Source organism: Mustela erminea, chromosome 3 (genome assembly GCF_009829155.1).
Source record: "Mustela erminea isolate mMusErm1 chromosome 3, mMusErm1.Pri, whole genome shotgun sequence".
In the NCBI taxonomy this organism is placed as follows: domain Eukaryota; kingdom Metazoa; phylum Chordata; class Mammalia; order Carnivora; family Mustelidae; genus Mustela; species Mustela erminea.
In genome coordinates this window covers 70329394-70351331 of record NC_045616.1, presented here as the reverse complement: position 1 = coordinate 70351331, position 21938 = coordinate 70329394, and the positions used below count along the sequence as shown (strand labels likewise).

Below are 21938 nucleotides of genomic sequence, written 5' to 3'. Positions count from 1 at the left end.
TCCCATTTTGCTTTGTTTGGAAAGGTTTTGGGGGACATAACATTTCTGAAATCTAAGAATAACTAGATGGAGGAAATTTGTTTTGCTGCCATGCTATATCCTCTCACATTATCAGTTTCTTTGCTAAAATTTTTCAGTGGCTACTTTTTTTAATCCTTAAAAAAATGCCTCTTTATTCTCAACTCATTTTCTTGTTTATTATGGAAAAACTGCAGTAGCTTTTTTTTTTTCCCCAAATTTTTATTTAAATTCTAGTTAGTTAACATCTGGAGTAATATTGGTTTTAGGAGTAGAATTTAGTGATTCATCACTTACGTATAACTTCCATTGCTCAACATGAGAAGTGCCCTCCTTATTACCCATCACACATTTAGGTTATCCCCCACCTACCTCCCCTCCAGCAACCCTCAGTTTGTTCAGTAGTTTTAATTTGTTAGAATGTTTTACTACGCAAACAGTAGTGTTTATCAAAACTGGATGGAGATGTATTGGTGACTCATAAGCATGTGTGGCATTTCCAAAAAAAGGAGCTATGATTTACCCTGGTGGATTTAGAAAATAGAAATAGAGAACACTTTGTTAAATTATAATTTTTAAATGAACAATGAGTATTTTTTTAGTATAAGTGTGTTTTTGCAATAAATAGGATGTACATCTAAAAATTATTCATTGTTGGGGCACCTGGGTGACTCAGTTGTTTAAGCACCTGCCTTTAGCTCAGGTCATAATCCCAGGGTCCTGGGATCCAGCCCTGCCTTGGCCTCCCTGCTCAGCAAGGGGCCTGCTTCTCCCTCTCCTGGTCTCCCTGTTTGTGCTCTCTCTCTCTGTATCATACAAATAAATAAAATCTTTGAAAAAAATTACTCATTGTTTATCTGAAATCCAAATTTAATCAGGCATCCTCTATTTCATCTGGCAACTGTAACTAAAATAGAATAGAAAGTACAGTGTGTTACATGTGTCCACTGGTGCATGGAATCTATGTGTTAGATATCTGTGTGTGTGTGTGTGTGTGTGTGTGTGTGTACACGTGTGTATATACATGTTGGATGACAGTGCTTTGAAAAAGGCTTTTCCTTTGGTGGTTAGTAGTAAAAACATTTGAAAAGCCAGTGACATCCGAGATTGTCTTATAAAGAAATCTGTGTATGGTTGTGGATAAAATATTAAGATTATGGTTGCATGTTTATGAATTACTTCCCCAGGTTGTAATAAGGTGCTTTGTAATTTACCGTCTCCTTACATACTGTTCTTTAGAAAGTAATTTATCTTACTTAGTTGTTCTGGAGAACTTGGAAGTCCAAGATTAGTCCCTTTCTGTAATAAGCACTAGTAGGGTTTCAGCTTGGTGATTGAATAGAAAAGAGAGTCTTGCTGTGATAGTGCAGATAATTGAATCACTTGTACTTCTTTCAGTTTTTGGAAGAATGCTCTTCTTAAAAAGGGCTTATTCAGTGTTATCCTGATAATAATTTTTTGTTTGATTTGCTAATAAACACTACTTTTTAAGAGTAGTTTTAGATTCATAGCAAAATTGAGAATTCTCATATACCTACACTAAGCCTCCACCATTGTCAACATTCTCTATCAGAGTGGTATTTACATTAAAATTGATGACCGTATATTGGAAAATTATCATTACCCAAAGTCCATAGCTTATAGTATGGTTCATGCTTGGTGTTGTACATTGTGTGAGCCTAAACAAATGTATAATGAAATGTATCTGTGATTTAGTATCATACTGAGTATTTTCATTGCCCTAAAAATTCTCTGTGCTCCACACAGTTTTTTGGTATGAAGTATAGAAGTGACCCATTTACCTACACTTTTGGTTAAATATACTTTATTTTAAATACAATTTATAAAAATAAATAAGTACATTTTATTACTGTGATTTTAGTGTAAGAATATATTTGTTCATAAATTTTTTTGTCCTCCCAAGTCAGAATGAAATATTTTGAGTCATTCTGAGTCAGTTGTCATATTCGGGGTTAATTTGTATAAATTTTCATTTTGGAGTAAAAATATTTGAAATACAAGTTCCAAAGTTTGTCATATTTAATAGCCACTTATTTTTTTACTACTTTAATAAAGAACACACCACATTTTTATTCTTTTTTTTTTTAAGATTTTATTTCTTTATTTGACAGAGAGAGAGAGATCACAAGTAGGCAGAGAGGCAGGCAGTGAGACTGAGGGGCGAGGAGAAGCAGGCTCCCTGTTGAGCAGAGAGCCAGATAGGGGGCTCTATCCTGGAGCCCTAAGACCATGACCTGAGTTGAAGGCAGCGGTTTAACCCACTGAGCCACCCAGACACCCCCCACATTATTATTCTTTCTGAGTGCATTTTGCTTAGGGCAGAAGTATGAGGATGTAATGATTGAGTAGTTTGCTTGTGTTCAGACCCATAATAACATGAAATGATAAGAGATCTTTCCTAATGTTTTTGTAGGTATAATTCATGAAGTTTAACCACACTAATAATATTTATTTGTATAAAGGTTAACAAATGAAATATTTAAGGAAACTTAATCAAAATCCTTTCTTCCCTTGTTTCAATAGCAACTTTTTAACTGTCAGTCTCTACACAAACTGAGTTTGCCAGACAATGATTTAACAACATTACCAGCATCTATCGCAAATCTCATTAATCTCAGGGAACTGGATGTCAGCAAGAATGGTAAGATTTTTCCCCCTGGCTTTCTGTACTTAAGAACATGTAATTTTATTGAGATTTCTATTGTGTTTTAACAAACAAAAATACAGAAGTAAAAAGTGTTGTATTAACTTTCATATATATAAAACTTACCATATGATAGTTTAAAACAATGTGGAGATAAATTGTAAAAACTTTTAAATGACCTTTTAATTAAATGCTATGGATACATACATGTATATACTTAGGTATCCTTAAATTTATATATTTATATGTATTTATTGTCCTATTATTTGTAATAATGAGAAACTTATTAACAATGGTGGTGTCTGCTGTTGATTATGCTATTTATATATAGCCATAGAGAGGAATTTAATATAGTTCCATCAATATTGTCATGAAATATTTACGCTCTAGTGTTAAAGGTTGAAAAAAAAAACTTGTGTAACGTTATAAGTGAACTGAATTAACATCATTGAATATTTATCGAAAGACCTCCTTTTGCCAAGTACTGTATTGGGACCTAGGATTATAGTTAATGATGAGAAATAAAAGGACATGGTCAGTGTTCTCTTGCTGCGTATAGTCTAGGCTTAGTTTGATATACACTGAAGATAATGTGGAACATTCCAAAATGTTAGGTGCTTACCTGGTTCAATAGAGAGAGAGCTAAATACTTGAAAATTTTAGAATGAACATGTTTCTTACATAATTACCAAAAAAAAAATCACAAGAGAGTAAATATTAAATTGTCTGCCAAAAGATAAGACTTCAACAAACATTAAATTCCAAGTTATATTCAAATAATTCTTTATAACATTTGAAAAAGACTTGAAACAAGTCCCAAAAAATTTAGTTTAGTAGCACCAGTAAATGCCTAGCAATCATATTTGATAGCTCTTGGTTGCAAAGTTACTTTTTGTCTTGATGATAGGAATATACAGGAGGGATCTTTGTATTATATCAATTCTACATTTTAAGATTTATTTTGAAAACCATTTTAGGACTGATTAAAAGAATTATCCTGTTTTCATAATTAACAGTTAATTTTTTATGAATTTACAACTGTGCCTACCCATTTCTATAAAAAAGTTATTATAAATAAATAAAATAAATATGTGTTTATTTGCATGCCTTCATTTATTAAACCCTAATTATCTTAGCTATGGGCAATTCATACCAAATAATTACATATTTTGTAGGCAGGTCATCAATTTAATACTTCTATTTTAAGGATTAAATCCTTTGTAAGGAGGTATAACATGTTCATATTCATTTGGGGTTCAGAGAAGGTTATAGTAGTTAGTTTTCTACTGAGTTTTAGTTGTTTATAGTTAATAAATTTTAAGTTTAAAACTTGTAAATTTTTATTATTTATTTATTTATTTATTTTTAAATATTTTATTTATTTACTTGACAGGCAGAGAGGCAGGCAGAGAGAGGGAGAGGGATAAGCAGACTCCCTGCTGAGCAGAGAGCCTGATGTGAGGCTTGATCCCAGGACCCTGGGATCATGACCTGAGCCGAAGGCAGAGGCTTTAACCCACTGAGCCATCCAGGTGCCCCAAAACTTGTAAATTTTTTTAAACTTCTGTTGAAACATTTAACTCTTTGTTAAAAATTTTCTGTTATTTGGAAGCAGCTGGGTTGCTCAGTTCTCAGAGCCTTGGTTTCAAGTCTTGATTTCAAGGCTGTGAGTTCAAGTTCCATGTTGGGTATGGGAGCTACTTAAAAAATTATTGTTTTTCTGTGATATGAAAAATTTGTGTTTTAAGTAAAAACTTCGAATCTAATTACTACTTAGATTGGATTCATTTATATCCCATTTTTTCTCCAGTTTATTTCAAAAATTTCATAGCCATATTAAAAGCCTACATAAAAATTGACAGAACACGGATGGATTCACACTCTGTTAGCATTTTGCCATGTTTAGTTTCCTTCTCTTTTAAAAATATATGTGAATTTAAATATGTTCAGTGAAAAGATGTTGCTTATATAAAATTTCTATTTGGTAAACCTATTTAAAATTTTAAGTTGCAGACATGATCTTTAAATATTGGAAGAAGCATTTCCCAAGAACAAGGAAATCTTATAAATAACCACAATATCATTATCACTTTCAAGAAATTTGACATTACATTTTCCCTGTTGCTTAAAACTGCCCTTTTTAGTTATTTGCCCTTCCACCCCTAGTTACAGATCACATAGTATTCATTTGTGTCTCTTCAGTCTTTTAAAATTAGGAACAGTTTGCCCATCTTTTTGTGTTTTTCATGATACTAACATTTTGAAGAATTCAGGTCAATAGGTTTTTAGTTTGTGTGACTTTACCCCTCATGATTTTATGCCAGTTAAGTAGATTTCCTCAGCTTAAAACTTGTCTTTAAGGGTAGTTTGAAATGAGCTTCAATTCCTGTTGCTTTTTTAGAGTGACAAGTTTTACTTTTATCAAGTTTTACTTTTATTAGGTTAGGAGGAACTTAATCCACTGTCATTGTAGCTCTCCACATGCTGATAGTTAAGTCAACACACAGATAGAACTGTAGAATTGTTGTGACATTAGAGGTCATCAAGTTTAACATTCCATCCCAAAGGGGTATTTTCTACTTTTTGATCTTTTTAAATGGAAAGTGTTAAAGTATAAGGAAAGACATCTGAAATAATTTGAATGTTACTAATACAATTGTATGCACCTGGGAAAGGCTGGCAAACTGCTACAACTCTTCATGCTATGAAAATAATACCTCACTCAGTAATGAACATGCTTGCATATGTCTCCTGAAAAATGCATTGACTCTGGATTTATTACTTTGAATTGAGAATGGTGCAGTTGTGGTGCATCGGTGTCCTTGATATCTTCAACTTTTTGCAGCTTCTTAAAGAATAGTGTGTGTGAGTTATGACAACCTACTGAACTATATAGTGTTTCTCTTTTTTTAATTCTAGTTTCAGCATGGTTTTTGTTGACTATATAGAAAACTTGTTTTATATGATTATATCAGCTGGTGTTTTTGAGGAGTTGGAAATAATTTCTATATGATGAGAAGATTTAAAATAAGCACTCAAGGGGGCGCCTGGGTGGCTCAGTGGGTTAAAAGCCTGTGCCTTCAGACCAGGTCGTGATCTCAAGGTCCTGGGATCAAGCCCCGCATCAGGCTCTCTCTTCAGGGAGCCTTCCTCTTTCTCTGCCTGCCTTTCTGCCTACTTGTGATCTCTGTCAAATAAATAAATAAAATCTTTAAAAAATAAAATAAAATAAGCACTCAAATATTCTGCCCAGAAGGAGGATGACATTAGTTATTGCTGCCAGTGAAACCTTACAACTTATTTTCACTAAAAATTAAATTGTAATTTATGTTTTCTTTTCTTCTCTTTCTCTGTGATTTCACAGAGAACAGATCTCCCCTACATTTTAAGTGGCGTAATCATCAGTCCCTTGCCTTTTATTTGTTTGCTTGGTTTTTTTTTCTCCTTTTTGTCTTAAACTCATCTAAATGCAACTGCACTGAAGAGTAAATTTGTTTAATTTGCTCTTCCTTTTGTGGCTTAAGTTTTGCTTTATTAGCTTTTTAAAGAAATAAAAAAGTTCACCACGCCCAAGTCATTGCAAAAAAGCAACTAGTGTTTGAGAAATAATCATTTCTATGTTCAAATGCCTGTCCTTCTTGAGAAAACTAATGCAGATGATGATTAAAACATGCTGCTACGTACTTGATTGGGAAGGCTAGTGGGGAAAGGGAGATAAAAGAAATGAAGACTAGCCTAGTTAATTCATCTGTCTGAGCACACAGAATGCAGAGCCAGGAAATTATAAGGCAAAGAAACCAGAAAGAATAGCTCAGATATTTCTAACTGATAGAGGAATGCTAGAAAGGTTAATTAAGGCCTTTTCTTTTTAATTGAGTCAGAAAGCCCTGGAAGAATGAATTGAAAGTTTGTGGTGAAAACAGAAAACAGTTCATTGAACCTGAGAAGATCTGATGATTAGGGACCAACTGCTGGAAAACGCTCTTCACTTTAAACTCAGAGAAGTTAAATTGATTATGAGGAAAATTACAGTTACTGTATTTTTCTCCTGTGTTTTCAAATTTCTTAAATTGCTAATGTGCTTATTAGTTGTTTAAGTTGAGCTCTTTTAATAAATCAGTTTGTTTAAGATCATGAAAGAAGAAAAACTGTGTGTTAAACTAACCTAGAACTAAAAATATTTAGACCAGTGATCACTGGTCATTGCCAAGTATGTTAATAATATAGACTGTAGCTGGGGTGTCCACTCATTATACCTTACTGTGGCCTTATCACTTATGGATTGTTTGGTACTTTATGTTTTGGACAATGTCTTATTCAGACATAAGATTATAGTTGACCCTTGAATGATGTGGGGGTTAGGAGCATCAACCCCCTGCACTTTTAACTCCCTCCCCCTGCCGCCATCTTAACTATACTCACAGCCTACTCTTGACAGAACTCTTACCCCTAACATATAAATGTATAATATATGTTTTATATGGTGTATGTATTACATATTATATTCTTACTAGGTCGACAAAATATTACTAAAAATCATAAAATAAATTTATAGTACTGTCAAAAAAAAATCTGTGGTTAAGTAGACTTGTACTATTCAAATTCATGTTGTTTAGAGGTTAACTGTATATACTTGCTTTTGTTTTGCTCTTTCATGGTCAAAGAATGGCCTGGTCTGATGTTGATACTCTTTGAAATCGTGTAGTTCAACAAGAGAATACCAAGATGTCCCTTTGAATGCCAAGTAGCTACCTGTAAGACCAGGCCAGATCCTAAATGTCAGGAAGTATATTCTCTTTCCCAGCAGTAAAGAAAGAGTTCTTCTATAATTAAACAATAGTAATTGTTTACTCCAAAGTAATTGTTCCTCCAAAGAGGAAAGCCACATTTTGCAATATCTAATCTAGTGTTTTCATTTTATTAAGTTTGAGCAAGAGTTAAATTCTTACAAAAAGGGTATATTACAAAGAAGGAACACTATGAAATTCAAGTGAGAAGGAACAAGGGAAAGATACTTGGACTTGTTAGAGAATTAAAAAGTAACTCATGATAAAATTCAGGTTCTGCATATGTTAAGGGTAAAATGAACCATCTTTGAAGACCGGCTAACACAAGCATTGAAAGTAGGCCTCACTGAGAAAGTAACATGAACAAGGACTTGAGAAGTTAGCCATGTAGATACTGGAGTTAAGATTGTACCAGAAAGAGGGACCAGCCACTATAAGGTTGGTAAGGTGTGAGTGTCCATAGTATGTGTGGGAAACAGAAGGCCAGGGTAGCTGAAACAGTCAGCAAGATGGGAGAGTGAGAGGAATAGAGGTCAGAGAGTTAGAGCCTTGTAGGCATCAGTATGTTCTTTGACATTTACTCTCAGTGACATGGAATCATTTAGAAAGCTTTGAGCAGATCAGGCAGACCATGATCTGATTTGTGTTTTAAAGACTTACGCCAGCTATATGTAGAAACATTGTGAGTACAGAGGTGAAAAGTAACCAGTTGGGCTGTTATTTCAGTCTTCTCTGATGACAGCGATAGAAGCAGTGAGATGTGGACAGACTCTAGATATATTTGAAGGTTGAGTCTACAAGATTTTAAGATGGACTGAATGTGGGACACGAGATAAGAAATAAGAGATAAAGATGACCTCAGTGGTATTGGTGTATACAAGTGGAATGATAGTGTTGCTAACAGCCAAGATGGGGTCATCTGTGGGAGTTGTAATTTTTAGTGGAAAAAAAATCAGGTCATTTTTGGACATGTTACATTTGAAATAAGATACCTGTTTATTTGCAGGGATCTGGAGTTTTCAGTCAAGAGGGGGCTCTGCTAGCTCTACATACGTGGAGGTTGTCAGTGTATAGATGGTATATAAAGTGTATAGATGGTATATAGATGGTATATAAAGCCAGAGGCTAGATACAGTCACCAAGGGCATGAGTGGGAAAGAAAAGAGACCTAAAGAATGAGTCTTAATGTCAACCCAACATTAAGAGACCTGGAAGAAGAGGAGAAGGTACAGAAGATCCAGGGAAGAAAGACTAGTGAGGAGGGAAAAAAACTAGTAGGATGAAAATACTTTTCTTTGCTACATTTTAGCTTCTCAAGAAAAGGAACCATGTCTTAGTATTTATAGTCTGTAATAGTGTCTTACATTGTGTTTAGGTGGTACATATTAGCTGAATAATGCAGAGTATAGGTGATTTCAGTTTGGGCTTTTTTTTTTTTTTTTTTTTTTAAGATACCTAAGCAATACCTAAAGGGTATTTGAAAATTTTTATTTGGAGTTAAGGGAAGATTTAGAACCTGTAGGAATTAAAGTCATAGTAAATACAATGCTAGCAGTTTGTAAAAACAGAAAACCCAGAAGTATTTCAAAACTCCTCCTTTAAGGAAAAATTATTTCTGTGTATCTGAAAGCTGGAGATGATTTAGAATTACTTATATCACAGATACTGGTTACTTTTTATAAACCTCATGCTGTGGAATAAAGTACTTAAAATTTTTAAAAATATAAAATATATGTATTTGTGGAAGATGATAAAAGCATTACTTCCCATTAAATATTAAAATTACAGAAATCTGATCTAGAACTTTTAAAATTATTCTTTCTTCATGTAAAAGTTTAGATCAGTAGAACATACTTTACTCCAATTGGTCTTTTTCTCCTTACATAGACTTTATTGTGTACTAAAAATAATATACCTCTTGGGTAATATTTTCTATGTAGATGATTTCATGATACTTTAAGGACTTGACAAAGGCCAAAGAAATGAGATATTTAGCTAAGGTTTTTAAAATGAAGTGGAGTGCTACTGAAAACCATGGAATGTCCTTCCCCTGTCCTTCCTCTAAATGTGGAATGTTCTATTGTAAAAGATGTGTTTTGATAAGAATAACACACTGTGGGGGCACCAGAGTGGCTCAGATAGTTATGCGTCTGCCTGTAGCTCAGGTTGTGGTCCCAGGGTCTTGGGGTCAAGTCCCCGCATTGGGCTCTCTGCTCAGTGGGAAGCCGGCTTTTTCCTCTCCCTCTGCCTGCCACTCCCCATCCTTGTGCTTGAGCTCGCTCTCTGTCAAATGAACAAATCTTTAAAAAAAGAAAAAAAAAAGAAGAAGAAGAAGAAGAATACACTACAACCATCTCACCCCAGATATTCAAAGTTCCTACAGTGTTTGAAAATTAATCCGTGTAATTCACCATATCAGTATGCATATACCTGATTCCATTCTTTGGTGTTTACATAAGAGAAATAAAATATGTGTTTACAGAATGATTAAAAAAATTTTTTTTAATAAATTTTGTCAGAGAGTGCATGCCAGATAGAGCACAAGCAGGGGGAGCTGCAGGCCAAGGGAAAAGCAGGCTCCTGCTGAGCTGAGCAGGGAGCCTGATGGGCTTGATCCCAGGACCCTGGGATCATGACCTGAGCCCAAGGCAGGCGTCCACCCACACATCCCTAGACTGATTTTTTTAAAACCAGATGTTCACAGTACCTTTACCATAATAATCCAAACTCACTGCCTTTTTTGCTCTTTTTCCTCCAAGTCTCCCACTTCTGGCTCTAACTACCACATCTGCCCTGGGACTCCTGCTGCTATCCCATACACATTTTTTAAAGTATTAAGTCAGTTTAGCAAAAGAGTACTGTTTTACTGTGTTCAGTGTATCTTGTAGAATTGTCACTTGAGACAAATTATTTGTTATTTAAAGGACTGATAATGGGGCACCTGGGTGGCTCAGTGGGTTAAAGCCTCTGCCTTCGGCTCAGGTCATGATTTCAGGGTCCTGGGATCGAGCCCCCAATTGGGCTCTCTGCTCGGCAGGGAGCCTGCTTCCTTCCTCCCTCTCTCTCTCTTCTCTCTCTCTCTGCCTGCCTCTCTGCCTACTTGTGATCTCTTGTCTGTCAAATAAATAAATAAAATCTTAAAAAAAAAATAAAGGACTGATAAGAATTTAACTTTTTTTAAAGGTTTTATTTATTTATTTGACAAACAGAGATCACAAGTAGGCAGAGAGGTGGGCAGGTTATGGGGGGGAAGCAGGCTCCCTGCTGAGCAGAGAGCCCAATGCGGGGCTCGATCCCAGGACCCTGAAATCATGACCTGAGCCAAAGGCAGAGGCTTATAACACTGAGCCACCCAGGCGCCCCAAGAATTTAACTTCTAAGAATATGATCCATAACAAATATTTTATATGTAAATGAATAAGAGAAAAGAAGAAGGAACAAAACCAGTGTAAAAAATATGAAAGTTATTGGTAGTCAAATTTAGCAAAAATTTGCTGTTCCAAGTACAGTATAATGAATAGTTACATGTACTTAGGACAGAAAATTGAATCAATTGAAACAAAACCTACAAGCAGTAATAGAAGAAACAGATACTAATTAAGCAGTTCATTGTGTACATACCCTAAAATGTGTAATTGAAGTGTTAAATTTCTAGGTAAAAGAGATGCTTTGGAGATTGGTAGTTCGAATTTTTCAACTTCTAACAGGGTTTTCAAGTTTTTATTACCATTAATAAGAAAATTATTCTGTTATTCCCTCCAAAAGCAACATCTCTCATATTCCTGTTACCATCATTTTATTAAAAAGTGGTTTTTCACTCAAAAAGAATAAATACTATAAAGCCACTAAATTTTATTTAATTTTTTAAAGATGTTATTTATTTATTTGAGAGAGAGAAAGGGAGAGATCGAGAACGAGCAGAGGGAGGGCAGAGGGAGAAACAGACTCCACAGAACAGGGAGCCCAGGGTGCAGCGGCTTGATCACGGGATCTTGGGATCATGACCTGAGCTGAAGGCAGACGCTTAACCATGTGAGCCGCCCAGGTGCCCCTAAAGCCACTAAATTTTAAAACTTAGATGAAATAAAAAATAAATTTCCAAAATCAGCTCAAGAAGCAGAAAACTTACAAAGACCAGTGAGGGGTGCCTGGTTGACTCCGTGGGTTAAGCTTCTGCCTTCTGCTCAGGTCATGATCTCAGGGTCCTGAGATCAAGCCCTGCATCTGGTTCTCTACCCAGCAGGAAGCCTCTTCCTCCTCTCTTCCTGCCTCTCTGCCTCCTTGTGGTGTGTGTCTGGCTGTCTGGCTGTCTCTCTCTCTCTCTCTGTGTCAAATAAATAAATAAATAAATAAAATCTTAAAAAAAAAAAAAAAAAAGACCAGTGAATACAGTATTATATTGGATAGTCAGAAAAACTACCAAGTCTACTTTAAGAGCAAATTTGACTAAACCTTCTTGGAATTGGGGTTATCCCTAATTTATAAAAACTTCTTTAGATTAAAGTATGGGGGGAAAATACACAATTCTGTCTGTAAGGGTAAAATACATTTTGATAACAAAATCAGATAAAGACTTATTTAAATCACAATGTTGTGATCCTCTGTTGGGATGACAGATCTCATCCTCCAACAGGTTAGCCCAAGCCATCCCAGCCACGTTTCTCACAGAACAATAAGAGCCTAAGAGCTAGTGGAAATTAGCCAGAGAGCTTATTTAAACCCTTAATTTCAGTAACTTGGCTAAAGTTTCATTGGCCAAAGCAGAGCACATGGCTGAGCCTGGAATCAGAACATAGGGAAATTATACTTAATATTTTGATGGGAATAGTTGAAGGATCACATTGTAGAGAGAGTGGTATAGGGAGTGAGTCTATTATTGCAACCACTCTATCACACATATCTAGAAATGAACTTTATAGAAAATGTGCATGCAACCTAAATGGAAGAAAAACATAAAACTATGGAATAGATGAGTAGAAGGACCTAAAAGGATAGAGTGTCAGGAAACATAACCATGAAAGAATTTGGAATATGACAGAGGTGCCTCTACAAATTAATGAAATAAGAAAAGTATTTTGTTAGCATTGGAACAGTGGTTTTATATGGGAAATAGGGAAAAAAAGAGAGAGCCTTCATAATATGTGCTAAAATAAATTCCAAATTAATTAAGGATAATAATATGAAAACAGTTACAATTATTGGAAAATGTAGAATATTTTTATGACTTTGGGATAGGAAAGAGATCTTATTCAAGATATAGAGAGCATAGTAGGAGCACTTGGGTGCCACAGTTGGTTAAGTGTCTGATTCTTGATTTTGGCTCAGGTTATGATCTTACCATCATGAGACAGAGCCCTGTGTTGGGCTCTTCGTGGAGCATGTAGCCTGGTTGGGATACTCTCTCTCCTTCTCCTTCCTTCTTTCTCTCTCTAATAAACTACTAAATTAATTTTTAAAAAGCACAGTAGTAAAAGAATAAAATTTCTGTATGACTAAATAAATAATACATGACAAACTGAGAAAAATTTGATACACTAGTATTTCTAAAGAATGCTTACAATCAGTAATGAAAAGATAATCCAATAGAAGGTGTACAATAAACATGGAGTTCAAAGAAGAAATAAAAATGATCAGTAAACACATGAAAATATATTAACACTAGAAAATATCAAGAATATCTAGCTTTAATTAATTTAGTTTTTAAAAAATTTTATTTATTTGACCGAGAGATCACAAGTAGAGAGGCAGGCAGAGAGAGAGAGAGAGAAGCAGGCTCCCTGCTGAGCAGAGAGCCCAATGCGGGGCTCGATCCCAGGACCCTGGGATCATGACCTGAGCCGAAGGCAGAGGCTTTAACCCACTGAGCCACCCAGGCGCCCCTCCATTTATTTCTTAGTTTAAGCTTTATCTTTACAATTTTGTTCATTTTACTCCTCTTCAAGTACAGTAACTCTTTCAAAGTTCTTTTGTCTCCGAGTCTGTTTCTAGTAGCTGAACAGTCGTGATCTTTTTATAGTGGAATATGTCAAGCATTTACAAAAGTAGAATATAATACATCTACTGTACCTATCAACCAACTTCAGCATGTATCAGTATATTGAATACCTCCTACTACACTCATCTGTACCTCCTACTTTGCCATCCCTTATAGTTTCTGTTAAAATCTTATCTATCTATTTATTTATTTATTTATTAGCATGAGAGCAAATGGGGTGGGGAAGGGCAAAGGGAAAGTGGTAAGGAGTCCCAAGCAGACCCTGTGCTGAGTGTGGACCCATATATGGCGCTCCATCTCACAACCCCAGATCATGACCTGAGCTGAAACCAAGAGTTGGATGCTTAACTGACTGAGCCACCAAGGCACCTCCTCACCTCTGATTATTTTAAAGCAAGTCATGAAGAATTCCTTTCATATATAAGTATTTCAAAATGAAACCACTCTATTGTCATACTTGAAAAAAACAGTAATTTCTTAATATCATTCAATATCCATTATTGTATATATTTGCTAATTTGAAGATTTACATGAACTCTATAAATTTCAGCAAAAGTAAAAGTTCCTAAAACTGAAATTAAAGAAATGAGTTATCTTGACTGTTTGAGAAATTGCATTTATAATAACAATGGTAATAAAACCTTCCCATAAGGAATCATTGAGCCCAGATTACTTTAATTGAAATTTTTATTGCGATAATTGTAAATTCGCATACAGTTGTAACAGAAATTGCAGGGTAGTCCTGTGTACTTGTTACCTAGTTAGAACAAGGGAGATAACTGACATTGACACAGTCCCCCAATTATATTCTTTGGTCTCCTCTTACCTGGGTAATTCCTCAGTCTTCCTTTGTCTTTTTTGACCTTGATAGTTTTAAATTTTATTGGCCAGTTATGTAGTAGCATTTTTCTAAATTTGAATTTGTTTGATGTTTGCTTATGATTAACTTCATGTTACATGTTTTTGGCAAGAATATGACAATAATGGTATTGCATCCCTTCCCAGTGCATCTTAGATTTGGTACCATGTGATGTTGCTAACTGGTGATGGTAACTTTAAAGCAATTTAAGATGGTGCCTTTGATATTTCTTTATTAAATTGCTTTTTTTTCTTTTGTTATTAATAAGTATCTTTTGGGGAGAAACAATCAATCTATTAGTATCCTATTTCTCATCATTATTTTACCCACTAATATTAGCATTTGCTGATGAGTTTTAACTGAACAGTTATTGCTATAGTATTTGTCAGTTGGTGATTTTGCATTATTAATTTTTGGGCACCTGAAATTCTGTGTTTGGCACTGTGGTAAACTTGCTTATCTTGAATGATAAAGTAATGAAGTTGAAAGAAGTTTGAATGATCCTCTGATGTCAACTATGTTCAGTATTGGTATTGTGTTAGTACAGGAAGGAGTCTTACAGAATTTTGTAATATTTTAAAAAGCTTTTAGCATTCTTTTAGTTTGTGTTATAACATTGCTATTGGAAATTTGTGGGTTATTGTTAGTTCACAAATTATTGTTACTGTATTTTTGCTGAGATAGTGTGAGGAAATAAGAGATGGCTTAGAGGGGCGCCTATGTGTCTCAGCGGGTTAAAGCCTCTGCCTTCGGCTCAGGTCATGATCCAGGGTCCTGGGATCAAGCCCCACATCGGGGTCTCTGCTTGACAGGGAACCTGCTTCCCTTCCTCTCTCTGCCTACTTGTGATCTCTGTCTGTCAAATAAATAAGTAAAATTTTTAACAACAACAACAAAAGATTTTAAAAAAGAGTATGTGGTTAGAAAGTTTCTGTAATTTGGCCTGTCCACCCCATTGATGCGGTATTTTGCTGAATTGGTCAGCAGCTGCCATCAGGCATGTCTGCTGGCATATCAACTGTAGATTTTCTACTACTTCTGGCTTCAGCTTTGTTCTCAGCTTTGTCAGTTGACATGTATGTTAGGGAATACCTTAATCTGGCCCAGCATTAAAAAAAAGTAATCATGTTTTTATGGCAGAAAACCAGAAAGAGTGCTAAGTATTCGTATTTTGTATCCTTAACATCATCAGATGGAGAAGGCACTAATTTTCAGAAGAGCTAAGTGAAGGAGGGGGAGGTCAAACTAATAATTGGCAGTTATAAAGAGGCACATGAACAAAAGATGAAAAAGAAAAGAGAAATTGTAGAGTTCTGTTTGGTTGATGTTGTCAGTTTGTCTAGATCCTAGTTAGTTGGTAAATTTTGAATTTGCAAGGTAAACAGTAATTCATTTTTTAATTATTATATCCTTTTTTTAATAGATCCTTTTAATTTGATTATTAATTATTTGTTCATTTTCTAGGAATACAGGAATTTCCAGAAAATATAAAAAATTGTAAAGTTTTGACGGTTGTGGAGGCCAGTGTAAACCCTATTTCCAAGTAAGTTCTGAGTTGAATTACAAGTTAATTTTGAGTAAAACAGCTGTGAATTAGTAGTAGAAAATTATTTTCTATATTTTTAATGAGTAATTGGTATCAACTTTAAATTTCATTTTTAGGTTAAAATGAAACCTTTTTATAACCATGGTTTTTTCTAATGCCGTATTTTCTAACCTCCTATTTTACAAAGGTAAATTAGACATCCGAACAGATAATCCAGATGTTTTGCTCCAGGTCTCACAGATGGTTTGTGTCAGTAATGAGGCTAGAATATGGTTTCCTCCCTCAGTGATACTTTCAGAATATAAGAATTTCTTCACTCACAAATCAGCTGTGTAGCACTCAAAAACTTTTGAAAATAGTAAAAGAAACTGAAAGATCAGGAAGGTAAGAACAACAAAAAAGGAAAAACCATGTGATTGGTTACAACATATGCCAGAGGTCATAAATTTTCTTTTATGATAGTAATGGCTATAAATAGAACACTTTCCTGACTCCAGAACTATTAAGTTTTGCAAAAATGGAATAGTGAAGCAAAAGATGAGTAGAGCATGGTTTAGTGTAGCTAAGTCAAAAACTGAAACCAGCTTTCACATAATACAGTACTATATTTAGTGAATATTTTCAAACATTGGTGCTTCATTTGCTGTGGTAGATGAAGGAATGTGACATAGGAAAGAAACAACATAAGTCAAAGACTGAGAAGTCTCACTGCAACAGAACTTTGTACTTTTTAAAAATCTAGGAAAACATGTAATGATGATGTTTTGTCTTTAGCTAAAAATATTGCTCTAGTATCCAGTTCTAGATCTGGAATTTCTTTTGTAAACCAGAGGAAATAAAGGGAAAGCTGATACATACAGGTTCTCATATGGCTCCAAAATGTCCTTTAGCTTTTTGTGTTACTTCTTCTTTGCTTATTATAAAATTATGCAATCTTTATTTGGTTATTTAAAGGCCAGGTTTTGAAATTGAAAATAATTTCTAAACTACTGGTTCTCAAATGGGAATGATTTAGCCCCCAAGGGTCATTTGGCAAATTCTGAAGACAGTTCTGGTTTTTAAAACCTGCAGTGGTGGGTGGTGCTACTGATTCCGAGTAGATTAGGCCGGGCTTGCTGCTGAACAGTACAGTGGAGAAGACAGCCTCCTTAGTACAAAGAATCACCAGCCCCAAAAGTCCATATTGTCATGGTTTGAGGGGAAAAAAAAATACTGTCAAGTTTTGGAATTCTTTATGAATCCTTTGGGTTGCTGTTAGATAAGGCAAATTTCAAGAGTGCTTGCCGATGTCATAGTTATGTCCTAAATACATTTCTCTGTACTGTGGTTCATTTAAGTTGACCTTTTTGTGCACATTTTATCTTGAGGCAAATACTATCTCATTTCCTATTTATGAAGAGAAAAAAGTTATTGAAGTAGGTAAATTATTATAAAAAGGGAATCTCAGGTTTGTGGGTCCCTCATTAAAGTAAAAAGGTAACTGTTACCTGTTAAGACCATGTGTTGGTTAGACAGATTCTTAGATAGATTCTGAGACTGAAATTCTGTGTGTTAATTTAACTTAAATTCCGATATATTTTATATAGGCTTCCTGATGGATTTTCTCAGCTGTTAAACCTAACGCAGTTATATCTAAATGATGCTTTCCTTGAGTTCTTGCCAGCTAACTTTGGCAGGTAAATTACAGTTTCTTTTAAAACCTTTTCTTGTTAGTTCTTACAAAGTTGACAAAACTAAAAGTTGCTTTAGTAATACTATTGATTATACTTTCATACGCTCTTCTTTTGTAATTATTTCCAAACCTTGTGGTTTTTACAGTTTTTTGGGTCTTGTTATTTTGTCTTTGAATTTATATTCCCAGATAAATAAATAAGCAGTGAATATTTAAGAGAAAAAGGTAATTTACAACTTGAATTGGTTTTTAAAGTATTCAAAAATACTTTAAATGTGGGTAATTTCTATATTTTTGAGAACAGAATACTATATTTTTAGCACTTACCATATTTGAAAATGATTATTGATTATTAATTATTAATAATTAATAATAATTAATAATAATTAATAATTAATTAATAATTATTAATAATTATTACTAATTATTGATTTATCTGTCTTCTCCACTAGAATCAAAATTCTGGAGAAAAGAAAGTGTGTTTCTGGGGACCACCCCATTGGCACACTCCTGCCAGTATCTGAACATAGAGTAATTCTTGTCGTTATAGTCTTTGAGTAACTTTTTTTTAATGAAAAGATGAACATTGAGTGAATGACTATTAGGTATCAAATTACTATTATTTTAAAACTAGTAGAGAAAGTGCTTTTTCAATGGCATGTTAATTTTAGTCATCTTTTTGTCTGTAAATAAAGATACATAGTGTATGATCTCACTTATATGTGGAATCTCAAAATAAAACCAAACCTGAGCTTCATTAGATACAGAGAACAGATTGGTGGTTGGCACAGGTGAGGGTGGCAATATGGGTAAAGGTGGTACAAAAAAGGTGGTAAAGTACAAATTTCCAGTTATAAAATAAATAAATTTTGAGGATGTAATGTACAGTATTGCTGTTCTCAGCAATACTGGATTGCATATTTGAGAGTTGCTGAGAAAGTAGATTCTAAAAGTTCTCATCATAAGAAAAAAATTAACTATGATGATGGATGTTAACTACACTTACTGTGGTGGTCATTTTACAATATATACTAATATACATTATATTGGATACCTGAAACTAATAATGTTATATGTCAATTACATTTTAACTAAGAGAGAATGAATTCTGGGCATTATTGCAGCCTATTGACTGTCCTGTGGGACCCACTTTATCATGCTTCATATATTTATTTACATACATAAATATATATGTGTATTTATCTGTGTTTATGTGTAATTATGCATATACTTTTAATATATTCATATATGATGTATATATTATATATACATATATATATGTATATATATACATATAAATCATACTTGTCAGATTCCTGTTTTTTTATATCTGGTATTTGGACCACTTTTTTATGGAAATATATTTGACATATAACATTTTGTAAGTTTAAGGTGTATAGCGTGTTGATTTGATACATTTATATATTGCAATATGATTGACATTATGGCATTAGTTAGCAACTCTAGACCACCCAATCTTCTCATTTTCCCTTAATTTTATTGGAATGTGCATCACTGAAGGGCCAGAGGATTTCTCCTTTATTATATCCCCTTAAGTTCCTTTGTTGTTTTTTCTCTTGGAGCTGGACTCTGGAGTTGAATTACTGTTCTCTAACCTGCTAATGGCTAATATTTTGGAGGCATGTTTGCATGAAATGCTGTAGGATTAATATTTAGGGACAACAAGTTGTGCTTTAAATGTGTTTAGAAGTGTTTAACTTTTTTCCCCCAACTAATTCTGAGGGGCAGAAAAAGCCTTTTCTTACTTTGCAATTACAGAATATTGGTTGCTTTAAAACTTGGAGTATGACATCACTTTGGTAATTAAATTTATTGTCTTTGTCATAGATGATTAATTTGTTATTTTGTTTTGCAGATTAACTAAACTCCAGATATTAGAACTTAGAGAAAACCAGTTGAAAATGTTGCCAAAGTAAGTAAAGGTGCTATTCTTTCTAAAATAGGAATTTTTAATTCTTCTGAAGATTTTTTTTAAGTATTCTCTGCACCCATTGTGGGGCTCAAACTTAACAATTCCCAAGATCAGGAATCCCAAACTCTACTGACTGAGCCAGCCAGGCACCCCAAGAATTTTTAATTCTTAAGTCTTTAAAGAAATGTTAGTTTTGTAATATCTAAAATATGAGTGAAAATTATTTTTAAAAGACTGACTTGTGATCATATTTTGATCACATTGTGATCAATATGACTTGTGGTCATATTTTAATCAGTGGTATTGAATATAAAACTTTCACATCTCTTGTTGGCATTTTATGGTGATTTCATAAGCTTTCTGAATTTGGTCTTGTGTCACAAATATCAAAATATGTCTATAAAATCTACTAGTCCCATATAGAGGTCCCAGTTCATATACTAGAGCTCTTATATAGTATTAATTAGTGAAATCTGTAGGGTCTTTATGTGAAGTTTGATAACTGTAATTTTAAGAATTTGTTGGGTTTTATAGTCTGTTGTAAGTTAGAAGTGGGATGGACAGCCCCCTGCTGGTAAGCTAACATCAAGAAAAGATGGCAATCCAAGAGCAAGTAAGATAAAGCTAAAACAGATCTACACACTGAAAATGCACTATAGTGTGTGTCCATTTGTTGAAAAAAATACATTAAAACTTCCTGAATTCATCGCTACATTTTTACAGTGTAGGCATTGGCAAACTACTGTCTTACTAAATCTGGCCCACTGTTAATTTGTGCAAAGAAGTTTCACTGGAAATACATTTATTCATTTACATATTGTCTACGGCTCCCTTTGCTCTATAGTGTTAGAATCAAATAGTTGTGACAAAGACTGTATGCAAAGCCTAAATTATTTATTCTCTGATCCTTTACAGAATACTTTGCTGATTTCTGTTGTGATTGATTTGTCAGGAGTTAATTGTTAGCTTTTAAGGGAGATATCTCCAGTTCCCCAGGAGTTTGGCTTCCTCAGCTTCTGTGGCATCTTATTTGCATCTGTTATGAAATTTACCATGTTAGTCTTGTTTTTTTTTTTTTTTTTTTAAGATTGTATTAATTTATTTGACAGAGATCACAAGAAGGCAGAGAGGCAGGCAGAGAGAGAGAGAGAGGAAGGGAAGCAGGCTCCCTGCTGAGCAGAGAATCCGACTTGGAGGTCGATCCCAGGACCCTGAGATCATGACCTGAGCCAAAGGCAGAGGCTTAATCCACTGAACCACCCAGGCACCCCAATCTTGTTTTTTTTTAATGCATTTTATTTCACTCTTTTTAAAAAAGATTTTATTTATTTGACATAGAGACACACAGTGAGAGAAGGAACACAAGTAGGGGGAGTAGGAAAGGGAGAAGCAGGCTTCCCACTGAGCGGGAAGACTAATGCAGGGCTCTGTCCCAGGACCCTGGGATCATGACCTAAGCCAAAGGCAGACGCTTACCTACCTAGCCACCCAGGCAACCCTCCCTTTTACTCCTGTTTTTACCTGGCCAACTTATGTGCATGCACACATGTACCTATAACCTTCCCCATGAATGTGAGTCTTTGAGGACAAGGAGCATATCTGGTTTTGATTCCCAGAAGACATCATCTATTAGCTGACTGTTGTTCAGTGCAGAAAAGATTGGTGTTTATAGTGATGGTTGTGAGTATAAATTAAAATGGGAATTATGATCCATACTAAATTCATAAAGGTTTAAATATTTTACAGATGTGGTACTGGCATCAGTGACTCCTTTAGTTCAAACGGACGGCTTTCTAAGAGATTTGAATAGGATGTAAATTGTTTACTCTAATAGCTAAGCCTATAATTAATATTGTTTATCTGATACCATAATTTTAACTTACTATTTTATCTCCTTATTTAACTTTAAATTGGGCTCTGTCTGATATATTTTCAAATATAATTCTTTACTGCTTTCTTTTTAAGAGTTGTGATTAAAACTTTTGAGACCTCACAAACCTGTAAAAAGGCAGTAGTTTTAAATGTTACTAAAGTCATGTGCATTCAAGTTATGTGAGTGAACCTTTTTATAATCAAAGATGAGAGCAGTGGGAAAGCTGTTTCAGTTATGTAGCTAAGTGAAATTTAATACCATCTAAGTACTAGAGGGCACAGAGCCAAGCACACAAAAGATGTGGTTTTTTCCCTGTGACACAAGAAGAGATGATAAAAAGGAGTTAAATACAAAGAAATTCGAGAGGTAAATAGGAAGAAATTTGAGGGATATATTGTCTTTGGTTTCTCCTTGAAGTAGGAATCTGGATCTTAAATGAAGACTTGAAAATGAAAACGTGAAATTTTGTCTTAGATTTTTGAGGTATCTTAGTAGGACTAAAGTTGCCAGTATAAATTAATGCAAGTTAATATAGAGACATTTTGAAGATTTTACATTTTATTTCTTTTTTGTTACATATACATGTCATT

At 34.3% G+C, this 21938-nt stretch overlaps 1 protein-coding gene across 10 annotated transcripts in view; it reads left to right on the top strand.

Annotated features, from left to right (window-relative positions):
- Positions 1–21938, top strand: part of ERBIN (erbb2 interacting protein) — an 81173-nt gene that overhangs the window by 5701 nt on the left and 53534 nt on the right. For all 10 annotated transcript variants that reach the window (XM_032336104.1, XM_032336097.1, XM_032336106.1 and 7 more), the window contains exons 3-6: positions 2563–2680; positions 15789–15867; positions 17457–17546; positions 19419–19475. In XM_032336104.1, the coding sequence (XP_032191995.1) occupies positions 2563–2680; positions 15789–15867; positions 17457–17546; positions 19419–19475 (344 nt within the window). The remainder of the gene's footprint in view (positions 1–2562; positions 2681–15788; positions 15868–17456; positions 17547–19418; positions 19476–21938) is intronic.